The sequence below is a fragment of the Larimichthys crocea genome, chromosome XXII (assembly GCF_000972845.2).
Source record: "Larimichthys crocea isolate SSNF chromosome XXII, L_crocea_2.0, whole genome shotgun sequence".
Taxonomy (NCBI): Eukaryota; Metazoa; Chordata; class Actinopteri; family Sciaenidae; genus Larimichthys; species Larimichthys crocea.
In genome coordinates this window covers 17,117,449-17,136,279 of record NC_040032.1, presented here as the reverse complement: position 1 = coordinate 17,136,279, position 18,831 = coordinate 17,117,449, and the positions used below count along the sequence as shown (strand labels likewise).

Below are 18,831 nucleotides of genomic sequence, written 5' to 3'. Positions count from 1 at the left end.
ACTCAACTCAAACTTTATTTATAAAGCACATTTAAAAACAGCTGAGGTTGACCAAAGTGCTGTACAGGTTAATATGGAAGCCCTAAAGGGTCATACATACATACATTTTATTCCACCCGTTTTCCTGTGATATCGGAAGTGCAATCTAACCGAGCCTGATGTCGTCATAAATACCCTAAAAATCAAAACTGACTATCTGTATTTCAAACTCAGTAATTGTTTGAAATGTTTTGAGTTTTGAGACAAAACAAGAACAAATACAAAATACACTAAAGGTGACTCCTGCTCCTCTGACATTGCTACACTAAATGATGTTTCCTGAAATGATTTAATACACTAGACTATTGTTTTGTTTTCCCGAGATCTCGAATTAATTATCTCGTTATCACGGGAAAACAGGTGGAATAAAATGTATGTATGTATGACTCTTTAGGGCTTCCGTATTTAGGCCTTCCGTAGGTTAATACATATAATAGACATATAATACATATAATACCATAATTACAAAAGATTAAGATAAATGCTAAGATACTTATACTTGGTTAAAAGCCAGGGAGAAAAGGTGTGTTTTTGGGCGACCAGTAGCAGCTGACTCGAGGATCTCAGTTTTCAATTCAAATAATTTTCTCCTGATAATGAGTTCATTTAATTTTGTTATTTAGAGATCTCGAGTTATTTAAGTCATTATATCCAAATATTAACGTAGCATCTTTAGACCTTCTGCGTCACATTCAAATCAAATCCAATTTATTTGTATAGTTCTAGTTTCAAGTTCAAGTCAACTTTATTATCAATGCTGCCTTATGTGCAGGACATACAGAGAATTGAAATAGCTTTTCCCTCTTATCCCGGTGCAAACAGCAATAAACATGAAATATAAAATATAAGTAAAAGATGTAAAAATAAAAATATATATACAAGCTAAAAGACATCCAAGAAAAGTCAGTGGCAGGTCTGGAAGATATAAATAGTATAAATATGGCAAATATGGCGGTATGAACAGAATGAACAATATAAACAGACACAGTCTAACAGTATCAGTATGGCAATATGGCACAGTATAAACAGAATTATCAGTATAAATATACTGTAAATATGGAATTTAGTGTGAACTCTCACTCTCTTATTACCTGTCACATACTTGCACATTAGCTTGCACTACAGCTCCTTCGTTTTAGAAGATATTGTATATATATTTATATTGTTTCTATTTTAATACTTTTTTTTAATCTTCCTAGATTTTTAAATATTTTTTTACTTAATGTTTGTTCTCCGCCAACTACACCAAGTCAAATTCCTTCTAAGTGCAAACCCACTTGGCAATAAACTTAATTCTGATTCAAATAACAAATGTGTTATCATGAGAGAATGACAAAATTAATTCTAGAGCTCAAGTTAATGAATCAAATGTGATCATGCATCCTTTGCACTCTGAATAGAATGCACCACTATAGCACTTGTTACGGGAATTTTTAAAGAAAAACCCTTGAATAAGGAAGACTGGATTAAAGTTTCAAAGTTTAAGTTGAATTTATTATTCTTGTAGAAGAAGGAGCGTTTAACAGTGCAACACACAAGAGGGGTTACAGAGAAAAGGCTCCCTGAGGAGCTCTAACAGTTGGTTCTTATACATTTTTTAAAAAATGGACTGTCTCAGACACCTCCCTCACTGATGAGTCTGCTCAGCAATGAACATTATGTATCAAAATGACACTTCCCAGGCCTGTTTCTCACGTCCTTATCTCTCCTGTCCTTGAACTACTGATTTACAATTATCTCTCCCTGCCATCCTCAGCAAAACACAGTCCAAATAAGGGAAGTGCATAAGACATGCAAAAAACAGGAAACACACACATTATATGAGTTAAAACATCTGAACCCCAGTATAAATCCTAATTTCTAACGTAAAAACAAAATAAATACAACCTCACAGTTATTCCAAATGCTGCTATAAGAGTATAATGTAGTGTTGCAGTTCAGCATGATGGCCACTAGATGGGATTGATCAGTCATGATTATGGAGGTCAGATCTTTTTTCTGTTTCACTTGTGATTGTTTGTATAATGTTTGTTTTTTATTATTGCATAGTTCCAATAACAAACAATAGAGATGTGATGGGTTAAGGAGTAAACAAAGAAGGTTAATTATACTTCATTGATTGATTATTAGAGTAAATGTTTGGTGTTTTTTATAGAATATTAAACTTTTAAGTGGATTATTACTTTACTTTTTTTTTTGTAAAGTAACGAAAAATTAAAACATTACAACAAATACTTTTTTTTTCCAAAAAGTAACGGCATAAACACAAAAGAGTGAGGTTGATCAAATATCTTACTATATACAAAACTTTTTCCACCTGATAGTTGAGACAATTCTTCCGCAGTAATAATTATATTTAAACTGTTCATCATGTTTCTCTAAAAGAGCGATCTGCCCCTTCTGTTCTTAATATAAAAACACATTTTTTCTACTATGGAGTCATTCAAAAGGGACGAGGAGAAAGAGGAGATTCTACCCTTAAATGGCATCACCACAGTTTTAGTGATGGGATCCACTGCTATAGCAAATAGTTTTGGGATGACAGACACAAAAATAAGAAATTAAATAAACAGGATGGCACCAGCTCAGTGAGCAGGACTGTGCAGTCAGACAAGAATTCAAACGCAGAACCTTTTGGCATTTTTTTATGCTCTTGGATGAACTTCAGTCTCATTATTCTTTTTGCTTTTTCAGAGGATATTCATCAGTGGCATTTATTTTGTCTAGATATTGGTTCTTACACAGTGTTGATGAGATTCATCATCTCCTGTTCACAGTGACAGTTGTAAGGGGCAGTTCAGCAGTTGCACATATCTCTCTACATTTGCATGTCTGTAAGCCCTTTGTGTGGTTGTTCTTCTATTTCAACATAAGAGCACTTAAACACAATAATAAACACACAATAAACAGTGATTTTGTTTGTAGTTCATTTTCAAAATAAAAGATTTATATGTAATGACTTGAAAATGATAAATTATTGAAAAGGCAAAGAAATAAAAGTATTATAAAATTTTATTATTTACTTACTGTATGTAATCTCCACACTGTAACCCCTTCCCATATAATCAGTGAAAGTAATGACGATGAACTGAGACAAACACACAAGATGAATCTCTGGTATCTTCTCCAAATATCCGCCAGAAGTAAAATACAACAAATCAACACAAGAAGTCAACTCAACATTAATGAGGAGAGTCTTTCACGCTCTGATACAAAGAAGACAAAATGCATATCAAGTTTCCTGCAATCATGCAAGTACGAACCAAAAGCTGAATTCTATACCCCAAAATCTGACGCGCATTCACCTTGAGTATACAAAATCAGCCTATAAATACAGAGTAGTAACTGCAACACGATACATTTTTTTAAAGATGTATGAAGTTCTGAAGGATACATATTAAACAATAACGTTTCTCTCTCTCATTGGTAAATATGTATATTTGAGAAATACATAAATCTTCCACAACCAGCATCTCTGTTAGTTTACATAAAGGTATCCAAAGGTTATTTTTATAAACTGGGAACCAACAGGGGCCATTATCCGTGAAAAAAAACAGTGATACAGTAGCTCCTCCTCCACAGAGACGTGTGAAGCATAAAGAGATGAAAAGACTTGATGTAAATATAAGGTGTTTGGGAGTAATATTCAGGTAGTGTAGGCGTGTTCTAAAGATCCGGATTATGGTGTCAGTCCACTGCAGTGGTCCTTTAGATTTGATCTCTGAGTTTGGCGAGCCTTTGAGAGAGTTCATCCTTTAGACAAGAGAGAGAGAGAGAGAGAGAGCAAAGATGGCATTAGTGACTCAGACTACTACTGTAAGGCAATCTGGTTTATGTCAGGGTTTTGTATGTGAGTTAATCTGTGCATGTGTACCTGTTCTGCAGAAGCCACGCTGGTTCCCACTGATCCTGTCTGACCTTGAGGGAGCTCCATGTTCAGGTCCAACCTAAATACAATGCACACACCAACATTTACAAACTTTTAGATGAAAAAACAGTTTATTTTCTTACTTTATAGTAAAACACTGGCTCTCAAACTATGGTACCTCCCTCTAGTGGTATATAGAGGAATTTTTTAAATAAGTTAATTAAAAAACACATTGTAATGTCAAAATACTGCAAAATTTCCAATGAAAATCAACTATGAGATGCAGGAATGTCGTTTAAAATAAGTTTTGTGTTTCTGTTTTTTTGTTTATGCACGAAGCTTGCAGAGGTAAAATGAACATGGCTCAAAAACTCTGGGAATAGGAAGAGAAGTGCAGATCAGTAGTTCCCGTTTTCAAACAAATTAGATCTAGTTTTTGAAACCGGTTCTGTTCAGGATTCAACAACAGTCAACTGTAAATAATCTCATTAGGAATAAACCAAGCAGCCACCTCCGTGGCTGTGAAGTGAAGCCAATGCAGTGGTGCCAAAAACTGCAGTTCTTCAAATGTCCACTTGAGGCTGGATACAGAACGAGTCAATCTCCGTAAGCCCCCATGTTAAAATGTCCAACTTCACAGCAGGAATAAACATGTTTACAGCCTGGTGCAAAAAACTATTTTGGTCTCTACAGCCAATTTCACCCAAGAGTCATTCAGCCTGCTCCAGTTCTGCCATTGATCCATGTCTTTGCCTATTTTTAGATTAACCAGGAGGCAGAAGAGGCATGACAGCCAACAAGGTGGCAGCCAGAGCCACAGATTTTGAGGTCCAAAACTGCTCTTCAGAAACCTAAGGGTGACATCACGCTTATGCTGTCCATTCTTTATACTGTCAGTGGGATAAACCGGCCTCTGCAGCTGAATAGGGTTGGCCTACGTTACTGTATCTTGACATCTGGTGGAACTTGGAAAACCTAATATTTTATGAGGTGGTACGTGGTGTGAAAAGTTTGAGAAACACTGATCTAAAACAAATTAATGTCTATCAAATTATTTTCAATAACAGCGAATATTTAGGCTTCAGTTTATGCCTTTATGATCAGAATGCAACAATTGAAAAGGTTACCCTGCTTCGTCGGCCATTTCATGCAGCAACGAGTCCACTTGATTCTGAAACACACATTAGATTCACGGTGAATGTCTTTCAAACACACTATCAAGGAAAGAACACAAGAGTGGAGCACAGAAACGTACCTGTGGTGTCGTGAGTGTTGTTGTGCTGCTCATGGTGTCTTCCATATGGGCTGTCTGAACATCCAGAGTCTCAAACTGGTGTTCAAATTTGTCCATGAGAGCTGAAATCTGAAGAACAAGAGGAATTTGTTACCAAATATCAGGATGACTGAATTACTTTTGAGTGGATGTGTAAATGACACCGACCTTTTCCAGATTCATACTCTTCAGAGTCGAGTCCATGCCTTTCACCACTCCAGCCATAGATTTTGTGACCTGAGAAAGAAAACTCCATTATGAACAAGGAAACGACAACAAACAAGCTGTAGCTGATATTCTGATATTACTCTCGGCCTGCAGCAGCACACAGCGACGTACCTGGTTCATCGTAACTGCAGTTTGGACCCTCGCTGCCACTGCATCCACCCGAGCGCTCATCCTCAAGAAGTTCACAGACTGGTTCTTCTGTCTGATGGCGTTCTCTGCGTGGATCCTCGCCACTTCCATGTTTCCCTTCTGGATGGCCTGGAGACGACATAAAAACAAAGTGGTTTAATACAGATCTTCTTTTTCTGGCCTGTTGGCTCTCATAATGTTCTCTCTTGACGCCTTCGGAGATGCGACTTACTTTCTTGACTTTAACCTTCTCTGCTTTTTCTTCTTTGTCACATTTCTTTGAATTTCTTTGGAGTTCTTTGGCGGCGAACTTTAAATTGAAGAGATTTTCTGTAATATGGAGGTTAAAGAAGAACAAAGTGCAAACAAAAACAACCTCGGATGACTCATTTTATTGCTGGGGAAAACTCTGGAAACTCTGAAAGCCTTACAAGGAGGTAACAGCAGCTAGATATACATTTTATGCCATTGTATTTTTACTTCTTTAGCTATTTTATCCTTTATGTGTAATGCTGTTACACAATCAGTGCTCTTGTCAACACATTTCATTGTATTTTTGACCCCGTGTTAACCTGCACATACAAACTTGATGCCTCAAATCCTGTAAATAACTGTCAGAAATACATTTGACCACGACTATAATGTGTGTTTCTTCTTCCTGGAGGCGAAAATTAACTGTGACACTCAGATTTACTTAATTATTAAACAAATAATCACCACATATTTAACCTGGAGTCATCTGGGGCCCTATTTTGTTACCTTAACGGGTGTAAAAATATGAAATACGTGACATTTAGTCTGCTATTTCCAATTAACACAATAACCACAGCTGGACTTTACTCTAAGTGGACATACAGTGACACATGCAGGTTGTGTAACTTCTATTTTTAGAGCTGTGCTGTTCATTTGTGTATGTTTAAGGGAAGGTAACCTTACCTTTATAACATTGAAAACAAAATCACCTGATAAAAACAGGATCAAACATCAGTTATTTAACTTATTCTGCATGTTACTTGGACAACAAGGGAAATTCCCAGCCATTAGCAATGAAGTTGCCAAGGCCTCCTGCCCACTTCTCTGCCATTTTATGACGCCTGGCATTAATTAGGTGATATTCAGGTTGTTTGATAGATGAACAGGTGTGTCTTTGTTGAATATATCACCTAATTATCAGCGTTTTAAACACATATAACATAAATCTCACCCTCCCCGTCTCGCTATTCGCTGGTAAAGCTTCATATTGACGTTACAAAGCACTCCCTCTCTCTCTCTCTCTCTCTCTCTCACGGCTGTTTTTTTTAAAGGATACTTTCCATGTTCGGCATCTTCACGCGATATTTCGACAGTCCAACAAGCTCTCGGACAAGTCCTCACGCACGGCACGCACAAAATCGGCGTCAAACGCGGTAAAACTTCAGTAAAACTTCAACCTTTTTTGTCGGGTTTCGGTCTTCGCCTTCACTTCCTGGTGTCTTCACCAAAATATGATCGACGTCACCCGTCACGTGGTGGCGGTATTCCCGTACGACGTCACGCACCCTACGCACGAGCTCCTCCCGCCTCTTCTCAGAATGTGAATTAGTGATGGGACGTTCGGTTCTTTTTAGGGAGTCGGATCATTTGACTCAGCTCACCAAGAAGAGTCGGCTCTTCATCTTACCACTTATACCCAGGGGCGCCAATTTTGGGCCCCATGACAAAAAAAAATCAAATTGGGCCCCCTCTGCACAGCTGTTGTCACTACATCTCTAGGAACTAACTATCCCATCAAAAGCTTTACATAACTCTAATCAAAGGCTTGCGACTGTTTTGCGTCTTGTAGTTCAATACTAGCCAATTGTTTTCATTGCGTTTACAGACCCTTGTGACTCTCTGAAACTGCTCAAAGAATGCACTAACTTACTTGTAGAACCACTCCGCTCTACACGAAGCAGATAGAAACACCTATAAAAAGTATAGTTTTTTTTTTTTTAAAGGACAGCTATTGACTGTTGGAGGCACAGTTTTTATGTGTCTGTGAAGGTTTTTTGTGAATCCTGCTCTATATGACTGTTGTAGAGAAATTGCTGAAGTCAAAGGTCAATGGTGAGGTCATGAAGGAAGAAAGTGTTCAGCTGCCTCTGATGTCTTATGCTGTATTATTATTATTGTATTATTATTATTATTGATGCTTGGCCAAGGAGAATTAGAGACACTCTCATACTTCATCAGAAGTGCCTGAGTCAGTCTCACATTCTACCCAACTCATCCTGGTGGATCGACTTTAAACCCCAAGATAACACCACCAGTAGCGGTTTTAGGTACGGGCGGACAGGGCAGCCGCCCGGGGCGCCATTTCGTGGGGGGCGCCACGAGCGCTTGGGGAAAAAAAAAAAAAAAAAAAAAAAAACTTTTGTATCATATCGCTGCAATCGGCACATTGGCGCCCCCTAACTGCAGGCGCCCTGCCTTGCTTGCTGAGAAGGTGCCATCCACAGAAGGCACGGCGCATCCAGGGGCGCACGGACATGAGGGCGCACGAGAAAATGTTCGCCTCGGGGGGGGGGGGGGGGTGTTCGCCCAGGGCGCAAATGTGGCCAGGACCGGCGCTGAACACCACAAATACTATATGCCCAGAATTAGTCAAAGAGAATGTTTTTATTCACGGAGGTGTTATTGTCAGCAAATATCTAGTCTGGAGACACAGATGTCTGTTTACACAGATTGGAATGTCAACGGCAAGCTATCTATTATGTCCAGGAAGGCAGCAATAGATCTCTTTGACCCTGGCCACCACAGTGTTTAGATAGACACCTACTGTTCTCAACCAAAGCCAAACAACTAATACTGCTGAGGACCTCAAGGCCCAAACATGACGATGTGTAACCTAAGGATAGAAAATTCCAAAAAAAAAAAAAAAAAAAGGAAGTGCTGCATTCTGCCTTGGTGGTTTTTCAACTCAACTCAACTCAAACTTTATGTATAAAGCACATTAAAAAACAACTGAGGTTGACCAAATTGCTGTACAGGTTAATACATACAATTAACATATAATACATACCATAATTACAAAAGGTTAAGATAAATGCTAAAGATATTTAAGCTTGATAAAATGCGTCCAAACGCTCCATTGGTTCACTTAAAAGAGCCGGCTCTTTGAACCGACTCGTTCACGTCCGACACATCACTAACGTGAATGAAAAGAAAGAGAGAGAGAAAGAGAGAGAGAGAAACTAACCGTTAACACTAACCGTCACTTTTAACGGTTAAATTCGGCCGTTACATTTAAAGTTAGGGAACCAACGGTCGATGTTAAAAGTGTAAACGCGGGTAGTAGTAGTAGTGGTGGTGGTGACGGTGAATCCCGGTTTGATTAATGATTAGATTTACGGTGTTGGATCACGGCGAGAGAGGAGAGAGGATGACTCACTCCCCCCCCGTCTGATGTGATGTTCACCCCGCAACAACAGCTCGGCAGTGCGGTGGCACGCCGCCCGCCCGCTGCCTTATTAGTTCGTTCACATCGGGGCTGACAAATCGGGTTTATGTGTTGTTTGTGCTCCCAACCAATAAAAGTTTATCAAACTGTTCAGAGGCTTGTCGCTGAGATAGATGACCGTGTTTGAAACCCAAACTTGAGTGGCTGGCTGTCACTTGGTAGTTAAGAGGGAGAGAGAGAGAGAGAGAGAGAGAGCGTCGTGATTTACCGTAAATTTCGTGACGCCTGATTGCCATGGAAACAGTGCTCCTGTGCTGAGAGGAAACTGTCCGTGTTAAGTTGAGCATCAACCTCTCCAGCGGGGTCGGATAAAACCTGTTGGATATCTCACTGTGTGTTTTATTTTTGTTGTATTTTTCTTTTCTTTTTTTTCTTTCTTGTGTTTTGCTGCTCTGGCTTTACTTTACATTTTAATTTGTCCACAAACAAGGTGAGTTTTTACACAAAAAAATGTCTCATTCTGATAAAAAAAAAAAAAAAAAAACGCAGTTACTGTTGTTGTTTTTCTCTGTCAACTTATACTCTAATTATATAAATACTGATTTGAACTAAGTGGTGATTTTAGTTTAGTTGATGCATGGTTTAAAAGTGGCCCTGTGTAACATGTATCATCCAGATCACGACAATCTATAGGCTGAGTATTATAGTCTGTAATGTGCTTTAATCTATTCCCCACGCTTGTTGACATTGTATTATATGCATTTCACGACCCTAAACGCACCATAAGTGGTGCATTTTGCGTCGTTTGTGCGCACAGGGACTGAATCCAGTAGAGCCAACGAGTGATGCTTCATTCAGGGGCTGTATGACTCATATAGTCTTATCTATAAAGAAGCCAAGTGGCAGGAGAGCAGCCCTGCTGCTGCAGGACCGAGCTGATGTAACCCCTGAGATTCACTAGAGGCTGCTGTGGTCCATCCTTTACCCTCATGGTGCCCCGAGTTATTGCCACGAACTGTGTTTTGTTTTTGTTTTTTTTTGTTTTTTACCCCCATGACCGCTAAGTGCTCCAGGATGAGGGATGTAAAATGGTAAAATGGTAAAATGGGGGGTGTGCAGTCAACAGATGATTAAGTTTACAGCACATCACATGAAGCAGGGCAGCTTAAAAACAATGCAAATGATCACTGATGTGGCTCTTTAAGTATTTACATTACTCTATATTGCTTTTATTATAAAATACATTAAATAATTGAACATTTAACTAGCATTTCCTTAAGTATATCATGGGGATGTTATAGGAATAACCTTTAATACAAAACAAGTCAGTATAATTATAGTAATAATAATAATAAAGTGATACTTAAAGCACACTATAGAGCTGATGACATGAAAGTTCTTCACATTTTCACAGTCTTACTGCTATTTTTAAATGATACTTTTCCATCTCAAGCCAACCTTACTCACCGTATAACATGTTTTTTAAGCTTTAATTGCTCTATGTTGAGTTTAATTCATTAGAATGCAACCTTTTTATCCGTATTCAACCTGTGCATCCATAAAAATGCACAAATAAAATAGTATAACTATTAAAATAGAAATATATCAGCATGTGACATGACATTTAACCAGCATTTTGCTTAAGTATATCATGAAGATGTTATAGGAATCATCTGTAATGCACAACAAGTCTTACATCCCTTTCTTACCACTGTTTTTAAAGATTGTTTCCATGATCAGCATATGACCTTTAGACAATCCAATAGTAAAAATGTTTTTAAATGCAAGTAAAAAATAAAAAAAAAATCTGTATCCTAAATCTAAAAAAAAAAAAAGCTCAAATTGAATAGTACAACTATTAGAATAGAACAATATCAATTTTAAACTCTGATTAATACATGGGACATTTAACCAACATTTTGTTTAAAGGACCAGTGTAGGATTTAGTGTCTTAGTGGTGTAGTTGCTGATTGCAAACCCCTGCCTCACCCCAGTGTAACCGAGAAACTACAGTGTCCCCAAAAAGCAAAAGTCCCTATCCATAGTCAGTTAAACATTCAAATTCATACACAACTGGCATGATTTTGGTTACATTTGGCATAGTATTAGTATGATGGGGGAGCAGAAAATGAAACAGCCTGGGTGTACATAGTCCAAAATATGTAATAAACTAAATTTTCCTGTAGATACGAGAGCTACATATACACTTAAAGGTCTAGAGTGTTTTCAGGGATTCTGTTATGACAAAATGCTGCAGAAATTTAATATAATATGTTATGTCGTAATATGTATGTAATATGTCCTAATATGTTGAATATAATATGCTATGTCCATGTTTTATACTATACTACTGCTGTAGTTAGAGGTTGAGGTAAAGGGGTTGCAATCAGCAACTAGACCACTACTAAATCCTACACACTGGTCCTTTAAATGTACACGCACACAAGTATGTTTATCACTTAAATCTAGTGAGAATTATCTAAGTTAAATTTTTAGAAATGTAAAAATCAGATGGCAGAGTATTAAAAGCACTCTTCAACAAGTTCAGTATATTTTATTGCATTCAGGAGCTTTAACTTCACATAATGTTTTCATAAAGGTATCTGAAAAGATGAAGGTCCTTCAAAACCTGCCAGCAGTCAGCTTAAAATCTAAAAAAGCCTCAGCAGTGAGTCAGTCGGCGTTCATTAATGATGACATAGATTTTTCCCCTCGTACCAACACAATGTTTTCACATCATAACAGCAGGAATAAGTGCATCGTTAATCATATTCTTGCTGTTCAGTGGCAGTCTAGTACACGACCACAGCATTATTCGCTTTGTTTGATGAGACAGGCGTAGATTCAGCACTCCTTCTTCAGTGGTTTAGAGTTTATACACGCAGCTTCAATAGAAACAGACAAGTCCAGCCTGTCTCTTATAGATCTACCTACCAGATTGTCTGTGCAGCTGACAGCCAGTGAATGACAGACAGGTGAGTCACCTGTATCCAGCACACAGGCACATTATCATGGAGGAATTTCAACGTGACGACAACTGAAGCTTTATCTTGTGTGACCAACAAGCTGGTGACAACAGGAATGTATTGAACCGATGATAATGCATTGTGGGAGGGTTAGTTTTACACTGCTGTTCTGAATTAGGTGGAGAATATTCTTTTAGCTGAATAAAAGAGAGTACCTTGGAGTTTTCTTGTAGGCTTACACTTTAAAGCAAGCAAACAATGGAGAAATATTGTAGGCAAGGCTAGTGGATTATGTGAAGAACAAACTGCATTTATTCTGTATCGTTTTAATTTTTCATTAGCCACTATAGCCATGTTGTGATACATATGTCAGACCTCTGTTTCACAGGATGATGGAGCTTCAAACAGAGAAGAGGTTCCACAACTTGACCCTTGAGCAAGTCCAAGCTCTGGACAAGGTCTTGACAGAGGTGATCCCCATCCACGGACGAGGGAATTTCCCAACACTGCAGGTGAGAGCAAAAGACATCATTCGTGTGGTGAAGGATCGGCTGGTCGAACGAGACATCCAGGTGAAAGATATACGACTTAATGGTGCGACTGCTAGCCACGTCCTGGTGAGGGATAATGGCCTCGGTTATAGAGACTTGGACATCATTTTTGGAGTGGAGCTTCCCAGGCAGGAGGACCTCCAGGTGATTAAGGAGGTGGTGCTGGGAAGTCTACGAGACCTCCTCCCTTGTGGAGTTAACAGACGCAAGATCACCTGCCTGACAATGAAGGAGGCGTACGTGCAAAAGATGGTGAAAGTTTTCAACGAGCACGACCGATGGAGCCTCATCTCACTGTCGAACAACAGAGCTAAAACCGTGGGGCTCAGGTTTGTTAGTTCCCTTCGAAGACAGTTTGAGTTCAGCGTGGATTCCTTCCAGATAATATTAGATCGAATGCTGGAGTCTTACTGGGAGACTGAAAGGAAACAAGGAGGAATGTTGCCTTTGAATGCTGGTAATTTGTCTAAAAGAGACAATGAAGATAAAAACAAAGAGCAAGAGCAATCGAGCAATTCTCGGGACGTGGAAGCCAGCAGAGAGATTCCACGTCAGGATCAAGCAGTTTCTGCGCTTGAGGAAGAACTTCCACATGCAGAGGCTGAGCATGTAGATATAAAGCACGAGACACAGGAGGTGTTAAAACCTGAGAGCATTAACATACAGCAGGAGGAAGAGAAAGTGGATGACATAGAGGATGTTCATTCAGAGGAGGACATTGTGTTTGAGCTGTGTGAAGAAAACAGTGAAGAGAAAGGACAGTTTCACAGTGATTATCCTTTAGTTTCATCCCCTAAAACTTTATTTACAGATGTTGTCAGGGATCCTCTGATGACGCACGCATGTTTAAAGCTACAGAGTCACGACGAGCTATCTGGGTCACAAGCTTCAAGCCAGCCAGCATCTGTAACGCATACAGAAAAGTCAGCACCGCAGGAGAAAGAACATTGAGACTCTGTAATCTGCATGACTGAAAACACATCCAGCCTTCAAGATTCACATCTTGAATTTTCCTTCCCACCTCCAGCTAAGAAAACCTGCAGCACATCACAGGACATCGTACCAGATTATTGCCCATCACCAAAACTACAAAGAAAGATGTCACGGAAGTTGATCAGCAAGCCTGAGAAATGGTCTTTACTCAATGATCTGTCAGATCTTACGACACAGCTGTTTCCACCCATAGAAATACCCAAACCACTTCAGCCAAAGTCTCCTTTACAGGACGCTGCTCAAGTTCATTGCCCAAATGTTCCAGCCTCCAATCCGGAGGTCTTAGACACCCCTACGGTTCCCACATACAGTGCAGCCAGTACACCTCGAGATGGGACTGGCTCGAAAGAAACTGTAGAACAAAGTGTAAAGCCAAAACACTCAAAAAAGCCTCCTGATTCAGATGCTCAAAGCAACACATGTGCAGCACATGTAGCCATGCAGCCTCAGATCAGGGAGCAAATGCCTGAGCTGGTCGGCACTGTCCCGAAAAACTGTGGGGCAAGTTCTTGGGCCGGAGCAGCAGAGAAGCCCACCATCACCGTCGAAGCAGAGTGCATGTATGGAGACTTTGAGCAAGCGATGGACCACCTCCGCAATCGCCTCATTGCCACCCGCAACCCAGAGGAGATCAGAGGTGGGGGGCTGCTGAAATACAGCGACCTGCTGGTGAGGAACTTCAGACCAGCCAGCGAGACCGAGATCAAGTCGTTGGAGCGATACATGTGCTCCCGCTTCTTCATCGACTTCCCTGACGTAAGTGAGCAGCAGAGGAAGATCGAGGCCTACTTGCAGTGCCATTTCATTGGCAACGAGGAGGCCAGCAAGTACGACTACCTGATGACCCTGCGGCGCATCATAGATGAGAGCACGGTGTGTTTGATGGGACACGAAAGGAGACAGACGCTCAATATGATCACCGTCCTGGCGCTGAGGGTGCTGGGCGAGCAGAACGCCATCCCCAACACAGCCAACGTCACCTGTTTCTATCAGCCGGCTCCGTACATGACAGAGCCCATTTACAGCAGCTACTTCATCACCCAGGCCCAGCCTCAACTTGTCTACCACCCGTACCCGCTACATGTCCACATGCAAACAGGCCTGGTGTAGCTACAGTGACATGCCCACAGGGAGGCATGTAAGGCTTCTTTCAGCATGATGCTCTGCACGCAGAGGCAGAAATGGAAGTTTTAAGCAACAACAGGCAACCACGGGGGCGCAGTGTTGTTGTAACGCTTTGAAATCCCTCCTGCTTATGACATGAAAGACGACGAAAGGTCAGAACTGAAGGGTGGTCTGGAGGCAAAGCATGTCACCCCCTTTTCTGAGACGAACGCTTTTGAAAAGGAAAGAAAACGCCGAGAGCCCACTTTTCAGTGAGCTCGTAGAGAGGATTTCATTGAAGTGGAGGGACTTTGTTTGAGGCTGTTTTTCAGCTCAGCTTTGGCTGGTCACCCTTCCCTGTTGAGGAGAATGTTGTAATGTGATAATTCTCTATGACTAGAAGATTTAAACTAACATAATCTATGAAACATCTTAATTTGGTTAAGTAATGATAAGTCCGTACCTTTTCTGAGAGGTTAAAAACCCTTGTATAACTGTTTTGTGAATCATCAGTCTCTTGTGGAGTAAATTTCAGCACGTGGTTATACCTGTGTATTCACTGTATAGACATAGGAGGGCATACATTAGACAACAGTTGCTGTGGTATTTCCATGATGTTGTAAGTTCTGTATTTGTGGATGTTAACACCTAATTTCAAAGGTAGAAACAAGATGCTAGCTTCAGTTCCATTAGGGACTGTAAGAAAATTTTTCGGATTGTCACGGACACTGAAGGCCCTGAAAACATATCAAGTATTTCTCTAAAAATGAAATTAACATGTTGGGTTTGTTGTCTAAGAATTTAACACTCTAAAACTAATCTGTGTCATCAGGACTGTGCGGTGTGATCAGCTCTCTTTTCCAGAGTTGTGTCTCGATAGTAACCCTAGATTTGCAAACCCTTGCACATGCTCACTTGATTCAGCAAAGTAGAGTTTCGCTCTGTGATTGCAGATATACCAGGAGCTGATGTGGAAATATTTTGATCTGCAGTCTTATGAGGAGAAAAACAAGACTACAAAGCGACAAATTGTTGTGACAAAGCCTTTAGGACGTCGGAAGTGGACGAAGCCAAAAGCTGATGATGATTTTTGTAGTTTAGGGTTTGTTGAGGTTAAAGCAACAAAACTACTTGATTAGGTTTAAGAAAACAAAACAAAGTTCAGGTTAAATTCAGTCAGTGTTTGTCTGTGAAGTTTCTCAGTCGTCCAGGTCATCTTTCTTCAACAAGGGTTAAATATGGGGCCACTAGACTTGGTTGTAGATCCGTAAAGACGTTTCACCTCTCATCCGAGAGGCTTCTTCAGTTCTGACTGGCTTTTGGGAAGCTCCAAGTATTTCTTCTGGGCAGTATTGACGCAGCCACAACTTGCAACAACTGGAGCACTAACGAACCCGTTGCAAACTATAGCAAGGTCTTCGATCCTGCCTTGGATAAATACTTTAATAAGAGTTAAAACATCTTCTTGGATCTACAATCTAGTCCATTTGCCCCAGAAATAAGTCAATGTTAACTTTTGGTATCACCCAGGACACTAATAGCAGCTTTTTGCCACTTTTCTCACTGCAACGACACAAAAGTTTCACAAATCTAGGTTTACCATCTAGACATGACTGCTTTCCAGCAATAAAAACAACCTAAACAGAAGTACAGAAATCTCTCATACGATCTCTCAAAGAAAATGTGTTCTTGTCGGACGCCATCATTCATATAAAGAAGATGATGGTAAAAGAATTTTATGCAACTATTAACTTCACTACAATACGATCCTTCAGTCCGATAATTTTCCTACAGTCCCTCTAATATTAAACCAAGCTCCAGAGCTGCTCTGATCCCGATCAGTGACAGAGCGTTCGTCGTGCTTTTGCATTGTAATCATCTTTAGTGCTTGGAGTTATAAGCCAGGAGTTGTGGCCCTGAATTCACCCTCCATTTCATCAACTATACTCTTCAACTCTCCAACGTCGTAGAACCAGCACAAGGATTTTCTTCTTCCTCCTGCTGGCACTATGATGAAAAAAAACCTCAGCTATTTTGAATTTAGACAGAAAATTACGCTATATCTCGAGCGAACAGCCGAAAACGCAGAGAGCATGTTAAGTTTTTTTTCCCATCTCCATCTACCAACAGCAGGCTGTGTGTATTAACGTGGTGACAGTTTGTTTCTTGTGGTGGATGTAGTGAATGTCAGTACTGTCGGGATTTTTTCGCCTGCCATTGTGAGCAAAAATGTTCCTGCACTTTTAAATTATTCAAGCAGTCGACGACGCAGCCAGCAGTTATTGCACTCTGTCCCTGTGTATGTGTGTTCATTGTGTATGCATAGCTACAATACATGTACTCAGTATTTCTACAAAAAAAAAACGTTTTAAGCACAGGTTAGGACATGTGAGACTGAAGCACAATGTAAATGCACATAGCTGTTGTCGAGTAATAAAGGTGTTTCTGACATGCTTGTGAATCTCAGACTAAATATCGAAGACATCTGTGCAGTAGTGGCCCTCTGTAGCTTTAAAGTGATGTACCTATCTTGAGACTTTGAGGTATGTTGTGTATCGTTAAGGAAATGTGTCACCAGTAGAGAAATTCAAATATTCCTGTTATGATATCTCGTTGCTGCGATTGTTGTGTTATCGTGGTAATAAATATAACACAACCAGCTCTTTGTCTCGAGTCTTCCATTGGTGGTCTGAGTGATTTCACTTGTATAAATGTCTTTTTTCAGTGAAATTGTAAATTATATTCACATTTTCAGGGTCACTTTGAGCAGCATCAAGTTTTTACTAGACTGTATCTAGCTGATCAAATGTTGGTTTGTTGATGGTGTTAGAATGATCTCTTTATACACATGCATGACCTAAGATGATGAAGAATGAACTGTTATTATTATTTATGTATTCATGTATTTGAGTGTTTAATATCATTCAAAAACATTTTTATTTATACTAAATCTAATTACAAAAGCAGCTCTTATTTTCAATCAGAGCCAAGACTCTTTAATTAATTATACTTCAGAGCCAAGCATTGTACTATCTGTCTTGGTCTTGTACGGAAGCCCTAAGTGGCCATTTCCTCTGTTTTCTTGTTATAACGAGCTAATTTAATTTGTTTTTGATATCTCAAATTAATTATGTTGTTGTCTAGCATATGTATGTTATTTATTGACATAAATAACTTGAGAAAACAAATCAAATTAACTCGTTATCATGACAAAACGGAAGTCTTGTCTTGGAATCAACCTCATTTTTACTCTTGAGTCTCGTCTCGGTCTCAGAAAAAGAGAACCCAGGATTTTGTTTTATGACTGTGACTATGACTATAGGAATATTATTAAATTACTTGTGCATTGTTTGATTTACTTCGGTATTTCTAAAATGTTTGTTACTGTTTAACAGCTGTCATTGCTTTGATATAAAATTTGGCTATCGAAGCCCCAAAGACTTACATCTGGACAGTATGTACACAACAGTATGAGCACTGAGACGGCCTCGACCAAAGAGATTTAGTTAATATTAGTTACATATTAGCCTTCTAACTAAGATATATACTCTGTAGTCTTGGTTTTGCCTTTGTCTCAACCCCTCAAAGTCCTGGTCTTGTTTCGGTCTTAATACACTTGGTCTCAGTTTAGTTTTTAGGTTAATTGCATTGATTTCTAAAACAAAGCAAGTAATAAACAGTAAAAGCCAGCTGAGTTTTAGTTAAAAACAAATATTTGCACTTTTCCAGCTTCACTCATTGCAAAGCCCACATGCTTTGTCAGCCTGCACGCCCACCCTCCTGCTGTCCCTCCTTCAATCAGGGCATACTATAAGAATGTGTTTTATACACTTGAAATATTGTTGATGAAAACACCAACGTTACTGATCGTTTTATACATTTATACACATAGAAAGTCTCTGAAACTGTGCACACTGCTGTCCTAAATCAGCCATTTTAATATTAGATTAATATGATCAGCACTGGAGATTTGAGTAATCATCAATCTTCATTTGTTCTCAACACCAGTATTAGCCCCTTAACATCTTTTAAAGTGACCTTTATGTCTCTATGCATTGATCCCTTTTAATTCCCATGATCCTCCAGCATCTCTGCAGTTTCTAGGTGTGGCAGAGGACGTCACAGCCTCAACCTTGTTTTTTCCTCGTCTGACTCACCCCCCTTCAGCTTTTAGTGCATTAATGCAGTTAGGCACTTGCAAACAGTACAGTCGAGGGGTTTTACGACTGTGTATTACAATCGATAAAGACAGTCCCGGTGTT

General features: G+C 39.6%; 2 protein-coding genes across 3 annotated transcripts; one reads left to right on the top strand and one right to left on the bottom strand.

Moving 5' to 3' along the window:
* Positions 1 to 3,033: 3,033 nt before the first annotated feature.
* chmp1b (charged multivesicular body protein 1B) lies at positions 3,034 to 7,078 on the bottom strand. Its single transcript, XM_010756634.3, has 8 exons — positions 6,847 to 7,078; positions 5,770 to 5,867; positions 5,520 to 5,666; positions 5,349 to 5,417; positions 5,163 to 5,270; positions 5,035 to 5,078; positions 3,914 to 3,986; positions 3,034 to 3,792 (listed from the first exon to the last, which is right to left on the bottom strand). Exons 1-8 carry the CDS (start codon positions 6,860 to 6,862, stop codon positions 3,748 to 3,750), a joined length of 600 nt encoding a protein of 199 aa, XP_010754936.1. The 5' UTR covers positions 6,863 to 7,078; the 3' UTR covers positions 3,034 to 3,747.
* Positions 7,079 to 11,226: 4,148 nt separating this feature from the next.
* Positions 11,227 to 17,222, top strand: LOC104934624 (terminal nucleotidyltransferase 5C). 2 transcript variants are annotated; one of them, XM_019268747.2, is made up of 3 exons: positions 11,227 to 12,876; positions 13,869 to 13,888; positions 13,989 to 17,222. In XM_019268747.2, the coding sequence occupies exons 1-3, from the start codon at positions 12,311 to 12,313 to the stop codon at positions 14,573 to 14,575; spliced, it is 1,173 nt and encodes a 390-aa protein (XP_019124292.2). In that variant the 5' UTR covers positions 11,227 to 12,310; the 3' UTR covers positions 14,576 to 17,222. The 2 variants fall into 2 exon arrangements, with proteins under 2 accessions (XP_019124292.2, XP_010748638.3); XM_010750336.3 differs by lacking the exon at positions 13,869 to 13,888 and having other exon boundaries at positions 11,227 to 12,929; positions 14,016 to 17,222.
* Positions 17,223 to 18,831: the final 1,609 nt, after the last annotated feature.